General features: G+C 40.1%; 1 protein-coding gene and 1 long non-coding RNA gene across 4 annotated transcripts; one reads left to right on the top strand and one right to left on the bottom strand.

Moving 5' to 3' along the window:
• Window positions 1-1,801: 1,801 nt before the first annotated feature.
• On the bottom strand, window positions 1,802-21,716 carry LOC140105281 (flavin-containing monooxygenase 5-like). 2 transcript variants are annotated; one of them, XM_072129242.1, is made up of 9 exons: window positions 21,624-21,716; window positions 16,376-16,519; window positions 16,089-16,277; window positions 15,600-15,762; window positions 14,186-14,328; window positions 13,535-13,734; window positions 7,983-8,332; window positions 5,728-5,800; window positions 1,802-5,105 (listed from the first exon to the last, which is right to left on the bottom strand). In XM_072129242.1, exons 2-9 carry the CDS (start codon window positions 16,505-16,507, stop codon window positions 4,772-4,774), a joined length of 1,584 nt encoding a protein of 527 aa, XP_071985343.1. In that variant the 5' UTR covers window positions 16,508-16,519; window positions 21,624-21,716; the 3' UTR covers window positions 1,802-4,771. The 2 variants fall into 2 exon arrangements, with proteins under 2 accessions (XP_071985343.1, XP_071985344.1); XM_072129243.1 differs by lacking the exon at window positions 21,624-21,716 and adding an exon at window positions 18,472-18,613.
• LOC140105282 (uncharacterized) lies at window positions 5,885-8,523 on the top strand. 2 transcript variants are annotated; one of them, XR_011850524.1, is made up of 3 exons: window positions 5,885-6,435; window positions 7,986-8,090; window positions 8,211-8,523. It is a non-coding gene; the product is annotated as an uncharacterized lncRNA (long non-coding RNA). The 2 variants fall into 2 exon arrangements; XR_011850525.1 differs by having other exon boundaries at window positions 7,986-8,098.
• Window positions 21,717-23,142: the final 1,426 nt, after the last annotated feature.

The following is a 23,142-nucleotide window of genomic DNA, read 5'->3' as shown; positions in this document are numbered from 1 at the left end:
GGCCCAACAGTGAATTTGATTCTGGGGGGCCCACTCTACTCTACTGTACTGTACATAGAAACATTTCCTATATGTGGGAGTCCAGGATCAACAGAAGTAAAAAATAAAGAAATACTTTACTCCTTTTCTTAGTTTCAGTGTACAGCTTGGGGTTTGCAAACTCCAGATAACTCCAATAACAGAGAAATGCTATGCGTTACATGGACATTTAAGTCAACGAACCATTGCAAAGAATAATATGTCCTACTCAGAACCATTTTCAATGGGATCACTCCTTTATATTTTGTTATTTAGCCTTATAATGTGGCTACTTAGTATTAAAAATGAACAATGTTATCTGGTTCAGACACAAGATTAAGTCCAGTGGTAGACAATGACATAAACATCCCTGTCCTGTCACTTCTGTATTTTACGCAGATCAACTATTTCCCACCAGTTTCTTCTGTATTTTGGCAAACATACGCATATCCAGAGCAAAATGTTTTCTTTAGAGATTATTCTTAGATGAGTGGCATAAGATCAAACACAAGGGTCACATAAGCAGACATACAAACAATGACATCGTTCAGGGCACACAGGCAAATGGCGCAGATACCTATCATACAGAACTATTAGGGTTTCTCTATCCTACTACCCCTATCCTATGTTTTAATACTTCAGTGATGAGCTGTAACAAGACACCTCTCTTAGAGGAAAGGCTGCATTGCTGTAATTTGCCGAATTTATAATACATTGGGGCTTATTTACTAAGGGTCCCACAGCCGTACTTTCCTCGGATATTCCGACGTTTTCGGGGATTTTGCCGCTGGGGCAGGTATTTAGAGGGGAATTTTGGCGAACACAATTGGAATTTGCCACACTCACACCGGCTTTCATGCGACAGAAATCGTGGGGCTGGCCACCTGACGATGTGACGGATTCGGACTGAGCGCAGGAGTTAACTTTAAAATTGTGTCGCAAGACAATGCACTTACATACACTGGGAAGAAGAAGGGGAACTCCGGTGGACCTGAGCGGGGAAGCGACACAAGCAGGATATCAGGCGCATGAGCTTATTGAATCGCTGCACAGTGCATTGTCGTCCGACAATGCACTTTCGGGAACTCCTCCGGACCGGGTAAGTAAATATGCCCCATTGTATGATGTTTACATCAACTAGGTCTCAAAGTAGCAGACCACATAAAGTCCTGTGGCTCATAGTACTGGCCTTTTCTACCAATGGGAAAGGGGTACAACAAATTTGGGCAACTAGCAGATAGGAAACTATGGGAAGTTCTAGTTTCTAAAAAACAAAACAAAATAGTGCTTAAAGTGGCAAACATTTTGGGGGGAAGGCACTGCATGTATTCAGTAATTATTGTAAGGTGTTTTTGAGCAGTGATTCTAAGTGAAAATATACCATTTTGCAAACGGTAAAGTTTAGAGGAGGAGGAAAGATAATACTACAGGTTTCTTTGTTTTTCAGGGTTCCAGTGAAGGGAAATCCTTATATGTTTGAGTAATGTTTGATGGGATGGGACAGAGCCTAATACTTGGCCCAATGTTCCACAGTGGTCTTTCTATGTGCACATCCCAGGGCAGGGCCTACGAAAATTATTTGGAAGGTATTTAGCTCCTTGGATACATACTGGAAGTGGTTTCTTCAGTAAATTTCTGTTGACAGGTTCCCTTTAATTAGCATGACTGATAATTTATTGCACACTGTCACCAAGAAGCCAATGGCTCATCTGGCCTCATGGTAGCTGCAATGATGAATACAGGGCATTTTTGTATGTTATCCTATGTAATACAAATACAAATACTTCTGTAAAATACAAAGTTTATTGTTTTACAAAATAAGTTATCCAGAAATATTAAGATTACAAAATTAATTTCTTATAAAATCACAAAATATTTTGCATTAAAATTACTTGTTATTACAATAAAAACAATGTTGGAGTGGGGGAGCAGCAAGTTCCCTTATTCCACCATTTCACTGTTTATTTCAGTCCACCAGCTGTGATTGGTAGGGCAAGCATTGACAAGAAAAAAAATATATTATTTCTTACTAATCTTTCCCACTGACTCCCTTTTTCACCATAGTAATTCTGTATTTCTGTGTAGTGATACTAGATAATCACTCAATGGGGCACATTTACTTAGCCGCTACGTCGCGATCCCCGCCACGCGTTTACCGACGAGTATTCGGGTCTGCCATGATTCACTAAGATCGTGCGTCCTATTTCCTGCATGTGTCACTTCCCCGCTGAGGTCTGCCAGAGTTCACCATCTACTTCCCGGTGCATGTGAGTGCTGATCTTGCGACACAATTTGCTGTTTAAATTCCGCAGTTTGTCTGAATAAGTCGGGTTGTCCGTTGTCCACGCCCCCCCATTTGTGTCGCATGCAAGCCGTTGCCGATGCGCCACAATCTGATCGAGTGCCCCAAAAAACTGGGGCAATTCAGCGCAAAACGGAAAAAATCCCAAAACGAAAATGCGTCGTTCAGACCCTTAGTAGATGTGCCCCAATGTCCACTCAGGCCCCAATGATTTACAGAAATCAGCAAAACTACATCACATAATAGCAAGAATGATATGACCCATTAAATAGAGATAAAGCCATAAGTCAATATTACGGTGTATAAATTAGGCTTCTTGTACACAATTGTTTGCAATTTCTGGGCCACAAGTAACCCCATGGATGTCCATTAAAACTGATCAGAACCGTGAACGTGCAACGCCCACAGTTTTCTGTCGGACTTTGCATGTCCTTTTCAGTGTGAACTGCTTGCACCGGTATTTAAGTGTATTTAAGCATTCACCCCACCTATGTTTGGCGATATTTGCGGCTGCACAAGGGGCGTTCCATTTCTCATGCAAACTCCGACAAAAGTGTGTTTCACGCCCCATGTTAACCCCTTAACGACTTCCATTTTTCACTCACCACCTTCAAAAATCTATAACTTTTTTATTTTTCCACATAAAGAGCTGTGTGATGGCATATTTTCTGCGTAACAAATTGCACTTCGTAGTGACGGTATTTAATATTCCATGCCATGTATTGGGAAGCGGGAAAAAAATTCCAAATGCAGTGAAAATGGTGAAAAAACACATTTGCGACATTTTCTTGTGGGCTTGGATTTTACAGCTTTCACTGTGCGCCACAAATGACATGTCTACTTTATTCTTTATACATGGATACCAAATTTGTATAGGTTTTATAATGGTTTCATACATTTAAAAAAATTAAAACCTCCTGTACAAAAATTTTCGGGGGGATTTTGCCATCTTTTGGTGCCAACAACTTTTTCATACTTTGGTGTATGGAGCTGTGGGTGGTGTCATTTTTTGCAACATTTGATGGTGTTTTCAATGCTATAATTTTTAGGACTGTGTGACCTTTTCATCAATTTTTATAAATTGTTTAATATTTTTCAAAATTACAAAAAAATGCCATTTTCGACTTTGGGCGCTGTTTTCCGTTACAGGGTTAAACGCAGTGAAAACCCGTTATTATATTTTGATAGATCGGGCACTTTTGGATGCGGCGATACCTAATGTGTTTATGATTTTTACTGTTTATTAATATTTATATCAGTTCCAGGGAAAGGGGAGTGATTTGAATTTTTTTTTATTATAATTTTTTTTTTTTTAACTTTTTTTATTTTTACTTTTACTATTTTTCAGACTCCCTAGGGTACTTTAACCCTACGTTGTTTGATCGATCCTACCATATACTGCCATACTGCAATATGGCAGTATATGGGGATTTTACTCCTCATTCATTACAATGTGCTGATAGCACATTGTAATGAATGGGTTAAAACGAGACAGCTTTGGGCCTTTGTGAGACCGAAGCTGTCATGGCAATGGATCGCCGCTCCCCGTGACGTCATCTGGGAGCGACGATCCGCTCATTGCCGGCGGCGATCGACGTGAAAGCACCGATCGCGGGTGTTACCGGTAAGCCTTTGCTGCAATATGCAGCAAAGACTTACCGGCTATGGAGAGGGCTTGGCCTGCGAGCCCTCTCCATGCACCGGGACCCGGCGTACGCCGTACTAGTACGGCGTGCGTCGCGAAGGGGTTAAAGGTGCACCAAAAAAAGTTGCTGCACTATGTCAGGGGTGTGCAGGGAGCACCAAATTCATGAACCTGGCTTCCTCTGCACATATTGCAGTTTGCACTGTTCTTAGTAAATCTGGGCCAATGTGTGCTTGGCACCAGCTTTTGTTTTGTGCTGCTAGCTCGCAGCACGCATTTACTGTCATGTGCTTGACGCCTTAGTGTCAAGAGTATTATTTTATTTAATATACATTTAAAATCACTCAAAGCTTTTTACATGCTCCAGATAATCTAATCCTGTATATCACCCAGTTTAGCTTCTCTGGCCCTTTCATTTTCTGTTCTTAGTTATAGTAACACAAATAACCTGACAAAATCGCTTATGTTGTTTTTGATTTACTCATTGTAATACTCAATTATACATTATACAGTATATATCACCCAATCATCCAATCACTACTTTCCTTTTGAAAAGACATTAGTTATTTTTCTCTAACCTTAAAAGTATGTGGGTCCTGAAAACGGGATTGAGCCTTTATGGAGTAGTCAAACATAGACCAAAAATCTCTAAGGGGGCAAGTAATGTATCTGTGTCTTATATGAAAAGAATAGTAATGTAAATTATACATTATTGTTTGGAGACTGGAACATTTTGCATTGGGGCTCGGCAACTTCTAGTTACTCCTTTGAATATAAAATCACAATATCTTCTTGAATATAAAACATTAATAAAAGAATACTACGGCCAAAAGTACCACCAGCCCTATGATCACATGTAAGAAAGAAAAGCCAGAGCTGGGTTCTACATATCGCGTTTTCATTGGTTTCAATGTCCTGTCCCATTGAGTTAAGATGGTTGACCTAGCTTTAACCCACTTCCCAGGTCCAGTGAGCCGATACTGATATGGTGTACAAGGACCAAAATAGATATTCCAGGCAAGCTTGGGATCACTTAGGAAGAGATTCAAATAGTTTGGTTTCACGCCTAACAATTCTGCCAGTTCATCCATAAAGTCCATGTAGTCCACCTGTATGGTGTGCCGCTGACTGCAGACATAACTGTGGATAAAAGACGAGATATAGATTTTATGTAGTTGTTGAAGGTTAACATGAGCTCAAAATAAAGTAAATCCAGTTGGATTTGGCGATTAGGAGCATTAAAAGACTAATATGGACATAGTTCATTCATAGTATCATAGTTTATACGGTTGAGAAAAGACGCATGTCCATCAAGTTCAACCAAAGAAGGGAAGGGATTGGATGAGGAAGGGATTTAGGGAAAACAATTATATATAGCATAACCATCAATGTTATTTAGGTGTAAAAAGACATCTAGGCCCTTCTTGAAGCTCCCTGCTGCTCCTGCTGTGACCAGCGCCCGAGGCAGGCTATGTTTTAATCTTTTCTCATAACTGAGACCTTCCATACCCCTAATTATTGTTGTGGCTCTTCGATTATTATTATCCAAGTTTTCATTAGGACAATACATCCCCTGACTTATAAAGGAAGGATGGGGGAGCTCTTTATTTCATTTTCATAGTGTCTTTTTGGCCAATACCAACGCATAGTCTTGTCCATGGGCCACAGTTCCCTGCAGTGGAGCATTTTTCTTTCTAACTTGGGTGACATGGATCCTGCATTTCTCTAGAACATTATTGTTAAACTATCATAGTACAATTACCGTTTTTCCATCTCTAGTTTCTTTTTTCTGATATCTTCTTTCATGTCACTAGCAGAGGGCAGTAATTTTTCTCCTAAAGCATAAAGCAAAAACAGTTTATGGCATCAAATTTCATTACATTCATAAGGGGTGTGTTTTTTTTAATGCAAAAATATTTAATTATCTCTCTTCTTTGGCCCAGAGGTTGGCTCATGTCCCAGACCACAGCAAAGCTCACACCCGAAACCACAGCACTGGTCATGCCCTGCGCAGTTAAATCTGTATGTGACTTTTCTCCCTTCTTCCTCTGTCGGGCCAGACTGTTAGTATAAAACGGACAGAGCTCCTCACTGCTCTGTCTCTGTTGCCGCTGTTATAAGTACTTGAGTTCCGGTCACATAACCTTTTATCGGGAGTGGGAGCTGCAGCAGTGAAGGGACTAGAAGTGACTGCCTCTGCCAGCCAGGACAGAGGGAAGACGGAAGGAAGTCCAGTGCAATTGTATCCACCCAGAGCTTTTTATGGAGTAAAATTGCCTGTATAGGCATTAAACCTTCCAAGCAGAGGTCACATTGGGGCACATTTACTTACCCGTTGCATCCGCCAATCTGGAATGTTCGGCGAGGATTCGGAGCTGCCGCGATTCACTTGCAGTGTGTGTCCGATTTCTTGAATGTGACTCTTCCCCGCTGAGGTCCGCCAGAGTTCACCATCTTCTTCCCGGTGCATGTAAGGGCTGATCTTGCGACACAATTTGAATGGTAAATTCCGCCGTTTGTCTGAATCAGTCGGGTTGTCCGACAGCCACGCCCCCCATTTGTGTTGCATGTCAGCCGGCGCTGGTATGCCACAATCCGATTGCGTGCGACACAATCCCTTGTGCGATTCAGCGCAGAACAGAATTAGTTGGGAAATCCAACAGAATCGCAGTCAGGGGACCCTTAGTAAATGTGCCCCATTATCTGATTTTCTGGGAAACCTGGAGGCCTCCTTTTTCAGGAGCCTCCAGGAAGTCCGATGTAGAGGGCATTCTTACAAGACTATGGTATCTTTAGCTCATATACTCATTATATTAATATAGTTCTGACACTGGCAGAGGCTTTAATTGTTGGATATTTACCATAGCAACAACAATGGAGACCAATAGATTCCCTAACTGCAATGGGGTCCATTTGTTCTCTAATCTAATGTTGGCATTTCTATTCTAAATATCAAAAGGATTATGTAATGGAACCTACAATAATAATGAGAACATACACTTATATAATACAATTGGGAACAGGCAAACCAAACACAGTGGTTAACCTCTTTCTTTGTTAATTTGTTTCCATTTAACTCATTCCAGCAAATCTTCTTTCTTAAAAACCCTAAAGACCAGACATAAGAATACTGCAGGAAAACAACTATTACTACTACATGAAATCAGCCATCAAAATTAAGCATGATAAGCACTTACTCATAGATTCATGAAACATGACTGTGGTAATATTCTTACATTGCTTATTCATTGTCTCCTTCCTTCTAAAATCAACTTTGAAAATTTTACTAATGAGCCTAAAAAGCTCTGGGGCGTTACCCCCTCCGTGCTGCAGATTCACTGGTTGTTATACTTTGTCTCCCCATCACATCGTGCTCCCTCCACGTTTCTCCCTCCCTATGCCTGATGATCTCACAACAGCAGAGGAAGTTTTCAGCTTCTGTACAGTGTAACAGCATTTGAAGCTACAGCATGGAGGGACTCCCTTCAGAGCACTTCTGGCTCAGAATTATAATTTCAAAAACTGATTTTAGAAGAAAGAAGGCCATGGATAACAAATTTAAAAAGACTACCACAGTCACAGTGCCCTGGATATATGAGTAAATGTCCTGCGCTTTGCAGGATTTTCCAGAAGGAACCTATAATCATTGAGCTGAACTCTGTTTCTTGGATCCAACTCATTCATGGGCACTGGGCTTTGGGGCGTATTCACATATCAGTTCCAGTTTTTTTTTCCAGAAATCTGAATTTTTACATCAGTTTTCTCACGAGTTGTGCTAATATATGTGTATTATGGCATACCTATAATCATATTGTTTTATAAAATATAAAGTCAAATCATTAATCATCACATACTGAGCCCCTCAAGTATGTTTCTACACTGAACATTTAATTGGAGATATCCCTTAGGTACTCCCTATATTGTATATATAGAGCTGTGGTTCTATAGAACCAATTCCTTTATGTATAGAAAGTGAGACATCCTTATTGCTACTGATCGATCTTCTATTTTTCTTACCAGTGAAAATTCTTGCGGCAAGACGGCATTGTAGTTCTGAAATGGGCATAATGGCGCCAAGAGGTTGTATCAAGCCAATGACTGCCAGTGTCTGCTTCTCGAGCTCGGGTAGGAAGGTATATTTATATAAAGAGACCTTGTTATGTTGGACTTTAAGCTCCTCACAAAAAGGAAAACTGAATGTATAACCCGTGGCAAATATAACCGCATCAATGTTTTTTTCCACAGTCTCATCATCAAAGATGGCATCCGTCTCCGTGAACTTCGCCACGTTGGATTTCACAAGCACAGTGCCAGCAATAATCCGGTTTGGAAGATCATCATTCACCATAGGGTGTTGGCTAAAAACACTGGAAGAAATTCAAACATTAATGTTATTAACTGATATGGAAAATTATGCTATATATACAGCAATTTGAACCAAAAACATATACAGTGGCAGATGTATCTAACATGCACCTACATGTTTTTTTATATGTTGAAAACTTCTGTTTTTTTTATTTATCGGCAAATTTCTTTAAAGGAAATCCACCACCAGGATAAAGAAAAAAATTGTAGACTTACATGCTGTTGTGTGTCCCCACTGTTCATTTAACAGTTATGGAGTCATTTTTAGAGTCTTTATTTATTAAAATAACGTCATTAGAAGCTAAAAGCACATCCTGCCAGAGGGGGCGCACACCAGTATGTCAGTGTGCTTGGTGTACAATCCATCATCCTGGTGGTGGATGCCCTTGAAACCACAAATTAAAAAAATCACACCCGGTGGCACATATATTCTGTTTTCTGATGCATACAAATAGTTGGATAAATTCCACAAAGTGAGTAGATAGTCTAATGGTCAAACACTGTGGATATAAAGATGTGCCAAATTTATAGCATGGCTTACACTGTATGATTAATATGTTGCATCTAGCTAGAGATGTTGGTTGACTTATCCTGCCTCTTCTTTTGTGCCATCTTTTTACCAACTGTTGTTGCATTCAAAAACTTGTCTTTTGGGTCCCAAAAATTTCAAAAAACAAACATTAAAGCGTAACTTTATCATGCTGCTGGTTTCTTCCTAGCCTGAGATCTATCCTGGTATATCTATCAGCCTTTCTCCAGCTTTTGCTGGATATCAGCTAAGGGCACTGAGGCCAAAGCAGCTTCCCCTCACTTCCCATAATGCTGAGCTCTCCTCTCCCCTAACCTGACAGATAAATTAAATGTCACCTTTACATCCATACTAACATGCACTACAGTTACAGTGACCTATACACATAGTTTATATATCTGTTACACATATTTAATACAGTCTTATGACTACTATAGATATGGCAGCCAGGCTGTTCAGAAGTTGCTATCACTCTCCCCTCATCTTAGGCAGTGGAGGTTGGAGAGTAGAGAGAATAGAGGAGACATAGCTCAAACAGAGTAAATAGTCTTCATCCTGTGTCAGACTGCTGTGCTGATCCTACCCCTCTTCACTGACTAGTCTTGTAGAGAGATGGAGGTGCTTTGCAGAGCAGGCTTATGTGTAATATTGTGTGCACTAGATTATTAAACAGACCAGCTGCAGGGGGAAGGTGCACTGTGTGTGGGAACATAAGAGCAGAGTGTAGACAAGACAGAACAGACATGATAGAACTGCTTCCTGTAATCACTGAGCAGATAGGGAGGATCACACTGCATAGCCCCACCACTCACCATTTCCTGACCTTAGCAACAGGAACGCAGGACAGAAGGTAGAGAGGGTGAGGGAAACAAAATTAGCAGAGAAACAACTGCAATAAGGTAATAAATGTGCAATGGAAACATTTTAGTTTTCAGGAAAAAAACGTTATAAACTTTACAGATACTCATTAAATGTATTGCAAGACTTTAGCCTAGAAAATCTCCCTTTGTGTGTTCTGCTATATGGTTCCTCTATTCTGTATATTCAGAAAATATTCTCCACAACTATTATAGACAAGACATATAATTTAAATGAATATATACAGTATATAATCTACTATTTATTTTTTCCTAATAAACTGCACAGCAAAAGAATATTTTAAGCATATAGGAAATATCTCCATCTAGTGGCTAAATATTAAAAATGCATAAAGTACAAATTGCATTGTATTCTGCTTTTTACATGAAAAATAAAAATGAACAAATCTCAAAACATTTTCAATACAACAACTAGAACAAATGGTCTTTTCTGGCGATGAATTGTACACAAGTCATCATTTATGATCTGTCCACTGTAACTGGTTTTCAATTGAAGTTACCATAGTCTGAATGGTTTGAATTCATTCTCTATGGGACTTCAGGAAATAAGCAAGAACATTTTTTGACTAAGCAATCACATAGAAATTATTGGAGCTGCAATGCATGTCTGACCAGCAGTTTCATTCACACAAGGTGAGAGGAATTTCTCCCATTAATAAATGGATAGATGATTACTTAAAGGGGTATTCCCATTTCAGCACATTTATGTTATTGTTTGAATAATGAAAAGTTATACAATTTTCCAATATACAATTTTCCAGAAATACTTTCTGTTTCAATTCATCACAGTTTTGTAGATCTCTGCTTGCTGTCATTCTTTAGAAAGCTTCTAGGATAATCTAACCATGGTCACACAGGTGCAAGCCTCGTTATATCACAGAGAGTAATCAGAGCTGTGTGATATAATGAGCCGAGCACCTGTGTGACCATGATTAGATTTCTGTCCACTGGTAGTAAAATCTAGAAGTTTTCTATAGAATAACAGCAAGGAGAGATCTAGGAGAGAAATTGATACAGAAAGTATATTGGAAACTCGTATCACTTTTTATAATACAAACAATAACATTAATTTTACCTAAATGGGAATCACACTTTAAAGTTACAGAATACCTCTTTATGGCAAAATACTCAGAATAAGTAACTATCTAAGTAGCTACCTTGTCCACAGTTACCACTGTACACATACACTATTCTACCAGAGTTATTAATGAATAGTAGGTAGCTGTTTGTTCCACCAATTCAGAAAATGAAAGATGAATTCCTGAAAACCTTCTACTCTCACTTTTCTATATAACACATATACAAGTGTTTTTGCTAAATATAACCAAGGTAACAACAGTATTTCCTGTAATAATCCCTGGATTGTTCTACAGTATATGACTTGTATCTTGACCTTGGCTCTGTACCTAGCACTGCTGAGCTGTATAGATATGGCTGGGGGTTGTATAGATGTTATCAGATGGACACATTTACAGCAGGGGTCATTGTGCTTTATTGTTTCTGCACTAAAGTTAGAACCCAGCTTAGAAGAAAATGAGGTCAGATAAAGGAGTTTATCCGAAACACTTTAGATATATAAACATTATAGACAAAAATATAAACAATCCCAGATAGAAATGTTGGGTCAGTTTGGGCGTGTTAGTCACTGAGTCTTTCCATAACAGGTTGTAAAAGGTTTTGTTCCTTTGCCTTATAAGAAGGATTTCAGGGGTGACTTTTGGGTAGATATGCCTCTATGACACTCTCATTGATAAATTAACTAGTTGACAGAGCTGCAAGAAGCAGAATAGGCATTTCAGCAAATACTTGTGACTAAGGCTGCTGTGGCCTACCTGTGAGTTTGGCTTAACCCCACACCAGATCTTTAGACTTCTTGTAGGTCATACTTGGTGTTAAGGGGGCTGCCTTTCAAGGTAGCAAAAGGAGGCATTGTTTTCCATTTAACACCTTGGAAAATGTATTTGCATACTTCCCAGAATTCCCTTGTGAAGCATCTATGACTTTAAGTCTCCACATGCCTTTAAAGTGTCCTTAATTGTCAATCTCTCCGAATGGAGAACACCTACTTTGTAACCCTAGTCAATAGCCTCTCACTCAGCCAAACCAGTTCCGTACACTGTACTGAAGAGGCCCAACCACGTCAAAACATCACTGTCTACAGTTGGGGGTCTGTTCCTTCTGGAATAGATATCATGTTTTTAGACTTCTTGTAGGTCATACTTGATGTTAAGGGGGCTGTCTTTCAAGGTAGCAAAAGGAGGCATTGTTTTCCATTTAACACCTTGGAAAACGTATTTGCATACTTCCCAGGAGGTATCCTAAGCAATGGTTACAAGAAGACACACATATACTGTGTAGCAGAAGGACCAGCTTCTCCTTTCTCTCTAATATTGCAGTCACTTACATAGATCATCACAGCAAGCACACATATATAGTTTCAATCTGTTCCAACAATTACATGCATTTGTTTGTTGCCAAAATGTGAACATCCCTTATAATGAAGGATACATTGAGGCACAAGGACTCGTGCCCACAATAGTGAAAAACCACTGAGTTTATTAAATGGACAGCACATAGCTGTACTAAACATTTATTTTTAATGGATTAATTTAAATGCATGTTATGTTAATTGACCGTATGTCTGTTGAGTTAAATAGGAGACAATGGGGAAGATTTATCAAGCTTTCTGAAAGTCAGAATATTCCTATTTGCCCATGGCAACCAATTACAGCTCAGCTTTCATTTTACCATTGCTCTTGAATATGTTAAAGGGGAGCTGTGATAGGTTGCCATGGGCAAGTAGGAATATTCTGACTTTCAGACAGCTTGATAAATCTGCCCCACTGTTTCAGTCAGAGCTGTTTTCTCAGACCCGTTTTCCCCAGCAGAAGTCAATAGGTCAATGGAAAACAAATGATACACCATCAGATGTCCATTAACAATGGGTGATTGCTAGAATATAAGTTTACCGTGAGACGCCATGTGGATGTCAATCGTCTGTTAAAAATGGTCACCCAGCTCCAAAGTGAATAACAAATTGCCGTGGTTGTGGGCATCTAACCTAAACTTGTGTTTGTGATAGAATGAGAGGCTGCCAGTGATGGTAAGCACAGCTTCCTAACACAGACATTAGAGGTCCAAATACATAGTTATATACTGCTCTATAAAATAAGGAACAATTGTCCTAAAGCTTTTTTAATATAATTTTGAAAATTGTAGGGAATTTGGGGTTGAAGACCTAACTGTGATCAGACTGTGTTAGATCAATATTGGCGGCAGATATTATATAGAGCGGTATATACAGAGATGAATATCACACCATTATTATAATAGGGACAGCCTGCATCATTTTTCGCATTAAAATTAGCAGAACTCTGCAGTCACCCGTAAGTCTCTGGGAACAGAAGGTGAATGGAAGAATGTTCAACTTCCATTTTCATTTTCATTCTATAATGGTACAGCATAAATACCAGTAATGTGAACTGGGCGGACAGTCATGGATGGGAAGGTGAATCTTATAACAAAATGTTTTATTATTCTTATAGCCGTATCACTTCAGGCACCATATACTCTTTATCTGAATAACTGCAAGATGGCTTATGGATAGCCAGCATGCACTGCCTGCGGAGAGCGTGTGCATCATGTACTCTTAATCATGAATCCTGGGCATTTTCCTAGTCAGTCCTTTTTACTGTTTGGGCTAAACGTCATACAGCTACTCCATTGCAAAGATCTCTGTGGATGCTATGAAACGTTGCATTCACTATTTACTAGAAAAGTTTTGTGCTGCAGCTTACCCGTGTTTTGGTTTGATGCCATAATTTGCATGGTCAAAGCGCTGATTTAGCTTGGACTGTGCAACGTGATTTATGAGGAAGTTTGGTGCACAATTTTTCAGTGTATTAAGAAAACGTGTGCTATGCAACATGTCGACAGGATAACCATAGTCTGAAACTCGGTTTAAAATCCACGATCCTCTCCGGGTGCTGAGAAAAACCTACAAAGGGGGAAAACATAGACATGTTAGACTATAAGTATGACAGGTACCAGTGACAGGCCAGAAATGTCAGGTGTAGTCTTATATTTTCATCACATTTCTAGCTGGGAGAGTCAGGTATGAGCCACCATAAAACTAATGTCCTTCTTATTTTTTGAGGGGTTGTAACGATTTTTGAAGGAAACGTCTGTTCTGTGAATAGGAGCCAGATGCGGAGGCAGATTTGGCTAAAAAAAAGATTGTGAAATGGTTCATATTGCACCCCGTCAGTTTCACATAGGCAGTTTTTGTTCAGTATTTTGCATTATATCTGTAATCCAAAAGCAATAGTGGATCTAAAGCACTGGATATATGCTATCTTGATCTTGACTTATATACTAAATATATGTTACATCATACACTGTCCAGTTTATAGATTGTATATAATTCTGTATGTACTGTAGCTCTTTACCTGTGATGCCGTCCTGCTCAGCTCCACAGCAATGTCCCCACCAGAGTTTCCGATTCCAATGACAATGACTCTTTTCCCTTGAAATTCTTCTGGATTTTTGTAATCCCGACTGTGAATGTATCGTCCCTTAAACCTTTCAATGCCTGTTTAGATTAATTTTTTCGTTAACTTTTTCTTAGTTGTAAAAATGACAACTCAAGTAATGAAAACACTCTAATATAAATTAGAGAAACAAACTGTTACACAGCTAGTCGTACCCTAAGCTAAGAAGTGGGTGTAATATCCGCCTAAACAATGCTGAGTAACCAGAGGCGTAACTTGAGGGACAACAGAGGGTGCTGTTGCACCTGGGCCCAAGAGGCTTAGGGGCCCATAAAGTGTTATTTTCCTATATGAGAAGACTAGTACTATGAACCATACATTATAGACCGGGCATGGCACAGACTTTGCACTGGGGCCCATCAGCTTCAAGTTACTCCCATGTGTGTGAGATAAATGGACTGCAGCCACTCCATCCACTTACATGTAACTGTAAATCAGAGCGAGTCAGCAGCTGACTCTTTTATAGTGACTACACATTAACCATTCCGACGTTTGTGGCCAACACAGTCAAACACAACTTCTCTGAGGATCTCCGCAAGTGTTTTTGCCTTATTGATGCTGTATTTTGTGTTAGTGGTACTTCTCTGGATTATGCAGTCCTTGCCCTGACATATTTTATGGATTAACAGTTGGTTTGTCTTGTGATATACTATATCTTCTTTTCTGGATTAATCAAGAGATTGCCTTATGCAGTTGTCTTGGAATGTCTGATCCCAACTTTGTCTCCATCTGCGCCCTTTGGTCTAGTCGCTCATCTATAAACTATTGGGCTTTGAACCTTGTTTACACACACTGATAGGTCCATTTTCATTATGTACACTATTGAGGTAGATACCCAGTGGGCCCTCTAACCAGGATGCTTTCTCCTTTAGGTGGCAATAAGCCCAGAAGGTATATAGAGACACTCACCATATACTATAGTGGTCTACTACTCCTTAAATTAGTTCCTCGAATAATTAGGCAAGCTCTTGGACTGTTTTCCTTCATACCGTGATCTGTCTTTCCACTTTTTGCTGACTTTCTCACCTTCTCTATTCTGTCAGTATTGTGAGCAATGCTGCATGTATTTCAGATCACTATGCACTTTTGTTAATGTCTACATATGGTGTTGAACCCTAACTAGGTACCAGAATATTACTAGCAATGCTGTGAGATTCTCTACAGCATAGAGAAGAGTATCACAAAACAAACTACAACCAAACTATTTCTCAAGATTTTATGACGTTATTTATGGGTTTTGAAGTATCAGATCCGACTTTTTTTTTACCATACACAGATGTAATAATCATTAGACAATAAATAATGGAGTTACCAGGAAAGGTTTCCAGAGGAATATGTGCTTCTGTGTGATGACCGCTACAAACTAGAACAGCATCAAAAATGTCCGACTCCCGTTTACCGTCCTTTTCAGTGGTTATTTCCCATTGTCCACTTGTAGCAAAATCTGGCCGCTTCTTCACACTACAGACTGAGGTCTGAAATATAAAAAGGGACCCACCGCAATTATGCTAAAGGTCAAACCCACAGCGATTTACAAACAGTGGATAGGCTTTATAAAATTTCTACCTACATGTGAAAACTATACTTGTACTTCTTTTCCAACCAATACAATTGTGCTCTCCTTGTCTTCCACGAACACAATAGTTTCAATATGTATGTTAAAACTCTATGTTAAAAGTCTTTCACAGATTGCATTTGCATTAAAACAATCATTTTTAATATTTTAATGGGTTAGACCTCTCTTTTAAACGGACAGAGAAAACCACAGCCACATGTTACAGTAATATTCAGCACAGCTCACCTTAAAGCGGATGTATTGAATGAGCTGGAAATGTTCAGCGTACATTTTGAAATACTGGAAGATCTTAGAATTATGCATGAAATTTGGGAAATCATCTGGAATGGGGAAATCACTATAACTCATCATCTCCTTGGAAGTGTTAATAATGACAGACTTGTATATACTTGCTCTGCCCTCCTCAGGGTTTTCCTGAAATAAACAGAAATGGTGAAGATAGAGGTGGATACTGTATATTCTACTCTGGGAATAAATCTTAAAAAATAAGTAAAATAACATAAATAACTAACTTTAAATCTCCATAGTCCACCAATGTCTTCTGTTCTCTCAAAACAGGTAGGCTCCAGCCCTTCCTCCAAGCAACTTTTAATAGCTACCAGACCGCTGGCTCCAGCTCCTATCACAGCAACCTTCTTCCCCATGGTGGATGTGTCCTATAAAAGATATGAAGTGAACAAAGATGAAGAAAATGAAAATTGTTCCCAATAATTTCTATAGTTATCACCATATAATGTTATCAGACAAGCAGACAGCAGGCCAGAGGGCTCAGACAAGCAGTATAGTGAATCTATGTCAGAGGTGTACAATTTAAACAGTTGTAAGGTAGTCCACATGAGATATGTTGTATTAAAGCATCATACCCTGTGCTCAACCAGACAGTTTTAAGCTCAGTAGCCTAAATCAGGATCAGAGGAGGTTGATTGTTATCCCTCATTCCGCAAATAAATAGTACAGTAAAAACTTTTATTTAAAAGCATTGCCCCTATACCTAAATGGCTCCTTCCAATGGCCGCAATGTTAAAAAATCAGTTTGTAAACTTATATGCAAATCACTTGATGTGAGTCCATCACACCAAGTGAGTCCAATGAGGCCCTGCATATTCAGTGGTTACAGTGCCCTACTTCCTGACAGGTCTCACTAGTACAGAACTGTTGCTGTATGATACAGTGAAAAAGAGCTCTGTAACATCATTGGCCATTTTATGTCATATGACCAGGGTGATGTCATCTATGGTCCAGTTACATTTGCACAGCCTACCCAATTCATGTATCTGATCACATGAAATCACATAATGCTTCAATGGAGACATGGGAAGGAGTAGAAGTCCATGGAGGCACGCTATGATCATGCAATGATATTGCCATGTGATCAGATACACACCTGAGGTAGATGTTGCAAATATAACTGGGTAAATGACAACATTACCCTGGCCACATGCTGAGAAGAGGCATGGAACATCGGGAGGAGTAAATGGGAGGGGACATCTGAGCAGGACACACCCCCTTTGATGCCAGGTAATATGAGATAAATATTAATTTATGGGGATTTGAGGGAAACAGTTTTTAGCTAAAAGAATGGTGTCACTTAGTTATTAGGGTTCTATGGGAACCTGTCACAAACTGTATTTGTGAAAATGTGGTGACAGGTTCCTTTTAAGCTCTGTGTTTCCACTTTTATGTACTATAAACTACATTCCTCCAAAACTACATAAAATTTGTAGGCCCCCTCTTATATAGTTTATAAAACTATCATAAATTAAAATATAATCCTTCTCCTGAGGATGCCTGGATACCCTAAGTTTTATTTTTGTCTCCCCATATTCTGAGATCAATCACATTTATTTCCTTTCGTTTATTTATGACCTAACTGAAGTTATTTTTTAAGACAAGTTTTGGGCCTTTTGAAGTCTCATCTGAATTATGTAGCACTATTTCGGTCTGTGGTAGAAATATTTGTTGCTATTTAGTAATATACCGACACGCACATACATATATCTTAGTATATTACCAGGTGTATTGCTAAATACCAGTCGTGACAGGTACAGCCTGGTATTACTACATGACATCCTTGGCATCTTTCAATGGAAAACACATGTTTTTACAGTTCTTGTGTCAGCTCAATACAGGGCAAAGGCAACTTTTATGTCAGTATACTTGCAGTACGGTATTTTATATATTTCATTAAATGCATTCATCACAGTACAAATGGGATCAAGTGACCGGGATAGGATAGGGAATACTACCATGTATAGTGATTTTAAAGGCACAGTTTTGTCTACATGGTTTCCGCTGTGCTATAGCTGAATAAGGATGTACACACGTCTATATAATTATTCACCCCCAAAAGGTGAAATCTGCATAGTGTGCTTTGTGTCATATACTGTAAGTATAAAATGGAAAAAGTTCTTTAAATGGAATATAGAGCAAGAAATATATGTTTTAATATACAGTTACTTTCCCTGTAGATATATACATGATACGTATATACCACTTACAACATACACCTCTTTTGTAGCAAATATTATTCTGGACTATAATCCATGGTCCTATATAATTCTCCCTTATAAAAGACACCGTTAGCTCCCAAATAAGTGGTTTTACTTGCCTGATTTCAATATTCTTAGTAGAGCAGCAATCATGCAGTGCTTCCTGCTTGTCTTCAGATCTGCACTGTGAGGCCCTTTGACGTTGCTACTTTAACCCTATATTATGTGAGTTGTAAGCGCAGTTCTCATATAAAGGGTGTACTGAGCTTCTAGCCATTAAGGGGTTAAAAGAAAGTGACGACCTGAAAGGGAGTGTGTAGTCCCAATCACAGAGCAGTATAATGCAGAAGGAACCTCCTTCCCTGCCCTTGTGTAGAAAGTGCTATATAATAATAACCTTTCACACACAAGAAGCCATGCAAACAACTTCATAACTGCAAAGGGTTTACTGCAGGACAAATGGCAGAGGTGGCTCCTTTGCACTTTGCTCAGGAAAGCCTAGGTTCTCTTTGATGCTCTTTTGAGATATACAGTATATTGTTTAGATAGGAATACTCCTATAATAATAATAAATAGGTTGATGTCTGAAATCGCTTTGCAGGTAATGATATGAATGTGGTTTAGTTATTGCATATGAACAGATACAGTGAGGCACATTTACTTACCCATCCAGAATTGTTCACAGAAAGTGCATTGTCCGATAATAATGTACTGTTGCCGCGATTCCCTAAGATCGTGCGCCCGATATCCTGCATGTGTCGCTTCCCCGCTCAGGTCCGCCGGAGTTCACCTTCTTCCTCCCGGTGTATGTAAGTGCATTGGATTGCGACGTAATTTGAATGTCAAATCCCGCGCTCAGTCCGTATCAGTCAGATTGTACGATGGCACAACCCTCAATTTGTGTCGCATGAAAGCCGGCGCAGCTGCGCCAACACAATCCCCTGCTAAATACCTGTCACAGCCGTGCAATCCCCGAAAATGTCGGAAAATCCACTAAAGTGCAACTGTTTGATCCAAAGTATGTTGTCTCCGATAGTCTCCGATTTCCAGTGCAGTTTATGGAGAAGTATGCACTAGGGCAGAACTTATATAGACTCTGGCATTATTCTGCTCTGTATCCGTCATTTTGTTTGGCAGCCCAAGCTCTGTGAACAGGGCCAGCACCAGAAATGGGCATATCTACGCAAGTGCCTGGTCCACTAAGGCTGTAATCCATGGCAATGAGGGGGCTGTATCTAATGAATCCATAGAGTGTGAGGGGGGCTAATATAAAATAACCATGAGGCGGCTGTTTGATATGATAAACTAGGGAACAGGAGACAGTTTTAGTTTCTGAATTTTTAATGCCGCCATGTGAGTTCACTGCAAAGGGGCCCATGAAGGCTCTGTCACCCAAGGGCCTACTGAAACATGGAGCCGGCCCTGTCTGTGAACACCCCAGGGCCTATGGCACACAGTCCCTCACTGCATACATTTCTGCTGTCTGGCAGAGAAAGCCAAGCACAGCACTATGTAATCTCTATAGGTCCCTTCAGGTAGGTAAAATTCAACAAGTTAAGATTTCTCTGCTCCAACAATACCCATTGGAGAGCTGAAGCCCGCCATACACATCCAATAGTTATCCATATCACTGGGTTCAGGATCTAATGTATACGCAAAATGTACACTTTTGTCTGTAATATTTCATGATGTTTTTAGGCTGATACTTCTTTTTCACTATAGCAGATTGTATGTGTTTATTTTTAGAGGTTTTTCTTAGATTAAAAACTAAAAATAAATAAACGACTAACTTCAGCATATAAACAAAAAAATACAGTCCATGTGAATGGCCCGAATCACAGTCCTCCAGCTACCAGCATGGGAAGGCAATGTAGCAAACACAGATTTCTTCTGCGGTCGCTCCAGCCTGGGAACCATCACACAGCTCACCTGAGCTTACAGGCTTATAGCTGAATGCCAAATCCCGTCCTGGATATGTGGGAGTAGTCATCTCATCCTGCTCTTTGACTACTCCGGTAAAAACCAATCCATAACAACTGCAAGAAGCGGCCATACTACTCCCTAACTGACTAAATACTACCTGCTCCTTATACCAAGGCCAGACACCCCAGTGATGGCACAAAAGTGCAATACATGTGCAATACTTTGGAAGCATCACTGGTCAATCAATGGTGCCACATAAGCATAATGGGGCACATTTATCATGATGCTGCCCCCGACCCCCAGAACACACCAGATTTATGAGGGGCTTCTGATCAATCCAGGCAGTCAACAGCACGGCACCATTGTGGCTCTTCTCCAGCAGAGCTGACCTGGTGTAGAATTGCATCATAGCCTGTATGGGCGCAGGTTATTGGCAAAGCTCAGGAGTGGGACAGCAACACCCCACCCAACCAGCGAATTGGGCGAAGAAGTTGCAATTCCCAGCACTGTGCCAGGTATTTCGACTAAATCAGAGGTTGTCAATAAACCTGTGAACCAATGTTTCATGTAAAGCTCTACAACGTAACTATCTATATTAGGGTTCTCACATATGCAAATTTTTAAATTGTTTTGTGTTGCATAAAACAAAGAGAAATACCATGTGCTAACACATCAGACGGCCATGATTAATAACTTTCAGTCGCAATAGCATGAAACGCATAGGTATTTTCAGTGGTATGTATGTTACTGTATATTACTATATTAATGGATTAATTTAAAAAAGCTAAATCTTTTAAGGAATTAAAAGTACCAAAGGAATTGTTACCCTTTTTCTAATGTGCAAACAAACCCTTTATATATCCTGAATAACATCTCTTTACAGAAGAAGCAGTCCCAGTATTCAGTTGATGGTCACATATCCAGTTACCATGGGAAGTGACAGGAGACTTTTGACTTTTAAAGAAATGTAGAATTCCTTGGGTCCAATTTTATGCCATAGCAGCGAACTAAAAAAAACGTGGTTGCTATTTTCCAAAAGCAGCGCCACAGCTTACCACGGATTAGGCCGTTATTTCAACTCAACTGTATAGAGTAAAATTGATCTCAGTTACAATACCACGCACTACCCATGTTCAGGAGAGGAGCTGTTTTTGGAAGAAAGAAGCCATGTTTTTCCACCACTGGCAACAATGACATTATAGGCATAATAAAGTATAATTACAGTATATATATATTCTACCCCTCGACCACATATAGAACATGCTGCTTTTTTGGAAAACAACCACTGCAAGCAGGATAGCAACCACAAGACACTCCATGGTGTACATCTTTGACATATCACACTTACCTGTTGGGTTGTGATTTTCTGTCTGGTATGTACTGTAAACCTTACAGTCAGTCTTATATACAGGAAAGTTTTCTCCAGTGTCTAAAGTCTAACACAAACAACCATCACAGTGTGAGATTATAAGCTTCTTATCTGTTACAGGATATCACATAAGCTATTTTTAAGGTTGGGTTCAGGTCAGTATAGGGATAGGACTTTGGCATCATAGGTTACTCCAGTTTTTTGCCCCTTTTACAAGGTGCAGGTTATAGCTGAATTATATGCCAGGTCAGACCTGGTGTAGATTTCAGTTCTGCAGCATTTGGGCAGCGCTTATTACGACTTGTGGATTAATCTCTCCCATGGCTGTTCATAAAGAACTTGGTTAAGGCATGGTGGAGGGAGGAAGGGCTGATACATTGCTATGATCCATGTTGGGAGAGGACTCCTCTGAGCAGACATGTCTGGCTGCAGTTACCTTGTATCTGCTTCTGTAGGCTCCTGTGTAGCTGGTGAGCAGTGGCCATCACAGCACAATCTCTGCCCCTCCTCCTCTCTCACCTCCTATTGGCTGCAGTGTGTCAGGTGATCTCTCAGTGTGCAGAGGAGCTGTGAGCCCTGGAGTGATCTGTAGTGGAGAACAGCTGACTGACTCCCTGTGCGCAGACTCGGCCAGATCAGCTGTTGCTCAGGACGGGACACAGCTACCACCGGGGGGCGCCAGCAACCAGAACAAAAGGAGTTATCTCAGTAAGCCTGCAGATTTTGTAATAAGTGTAAATGGTGAAAGTACTTTTAACAATGCATTGGACCCAATTACAGCAATGTGAAATGGTGACACAACCCCTTTAAGTCAGAAGGGGCTCTCCACTGAAGATTACTGAACATATTTTTCATGCTGGCAGGGAGAAGCCCTCCAGTGGCTAGTGAGGGCCGCCAAGTGTATAGTTAGAGCCGGACAGGCAGGGCAGCCATCAGGAAATTCGGGGCCCCATACAGCAAAAGTGTCTGGGCCCCAACACACCCCAAAACCGAACAAGCCTCCTGCCCCCCGCAGTGACCTTTCACAAACAGGGTTTGAGGCCTGTTGCTACGACAAGGCACACTCTTCTGGTAGATTGCCAATAGGAGTCATACTTTTGGTCAAGTATATTTATTATAGTGCAAATATGGCATCAAAAACTAAAGCATGGTGAACAGTAAACATATAAAAGTGTTTAACAGACAACATATAACAAATATAACATTATAAAGTGCAATTGCTAGGGCCGCCACTATCTTTTAATGTTTTAATAAAGAATTGTGTTAATTACCAGTGGGGGTGCTCCAGTGCACCTAAGGGCTCTTTACGTCACCCTGCCACCAGTCCTGAGGTAATCTGAAGTCCTGGTACCTGTGCCTGCTCAGCAACCTCTGTGAATCACTGCATAAGGGTCAGGACTTCATATTTCCTCAGAACCAATGGGAAGGAAAAGAAGGAGCGTTCATTGCATGCCCCAAGGAAACCTAAAGTCCCAGCACCTGCACACTGATTCACAGA

Source organism: Engystomops pustulosus, chromosome 10, assembly GCF_040894005.1.
Source record: "Engystomops pustulosus chromosome 10, aEngPut4.maternal, whole genome shotgun sequence".
Classification (NCBI taxonomy): Eukaryota; Metazoa; Chordata; class Amphibia; order Anura; family Leptodactylidae; genus Engystomops; species Engystomops pustulosus.
Note: the sequence above shows the minus strand (reverse complement) of the source record. Positions and strands in the feature narration are given on the sequence as shown.

Bases quoted from the DNA above. Each gene is read 5' to 3' on its own strand.
- LOC140105281 (XM_072129242.1), bottom strand. From the start codon at position 16,507: ATGGGGAAGAAGGTTGCTGTGATAGGAGCTGGAGCCAGCGGTCTGGTA. The intron at 15,763-16,088 runs GTGAGCTGTGCT...TTTATATTTCAG, and splicing joins TTCAATACATCCGCTTTAAG to ACCTCAGTCTGTAGTGTGAA. The intron at 8,333-13,534 runs GTAAGCTGCAGC...AATTTCTTCCAG, and splicing joins GGCATCAAACCAAAACACGG to TGTTTTTAGCCAACACCCTA.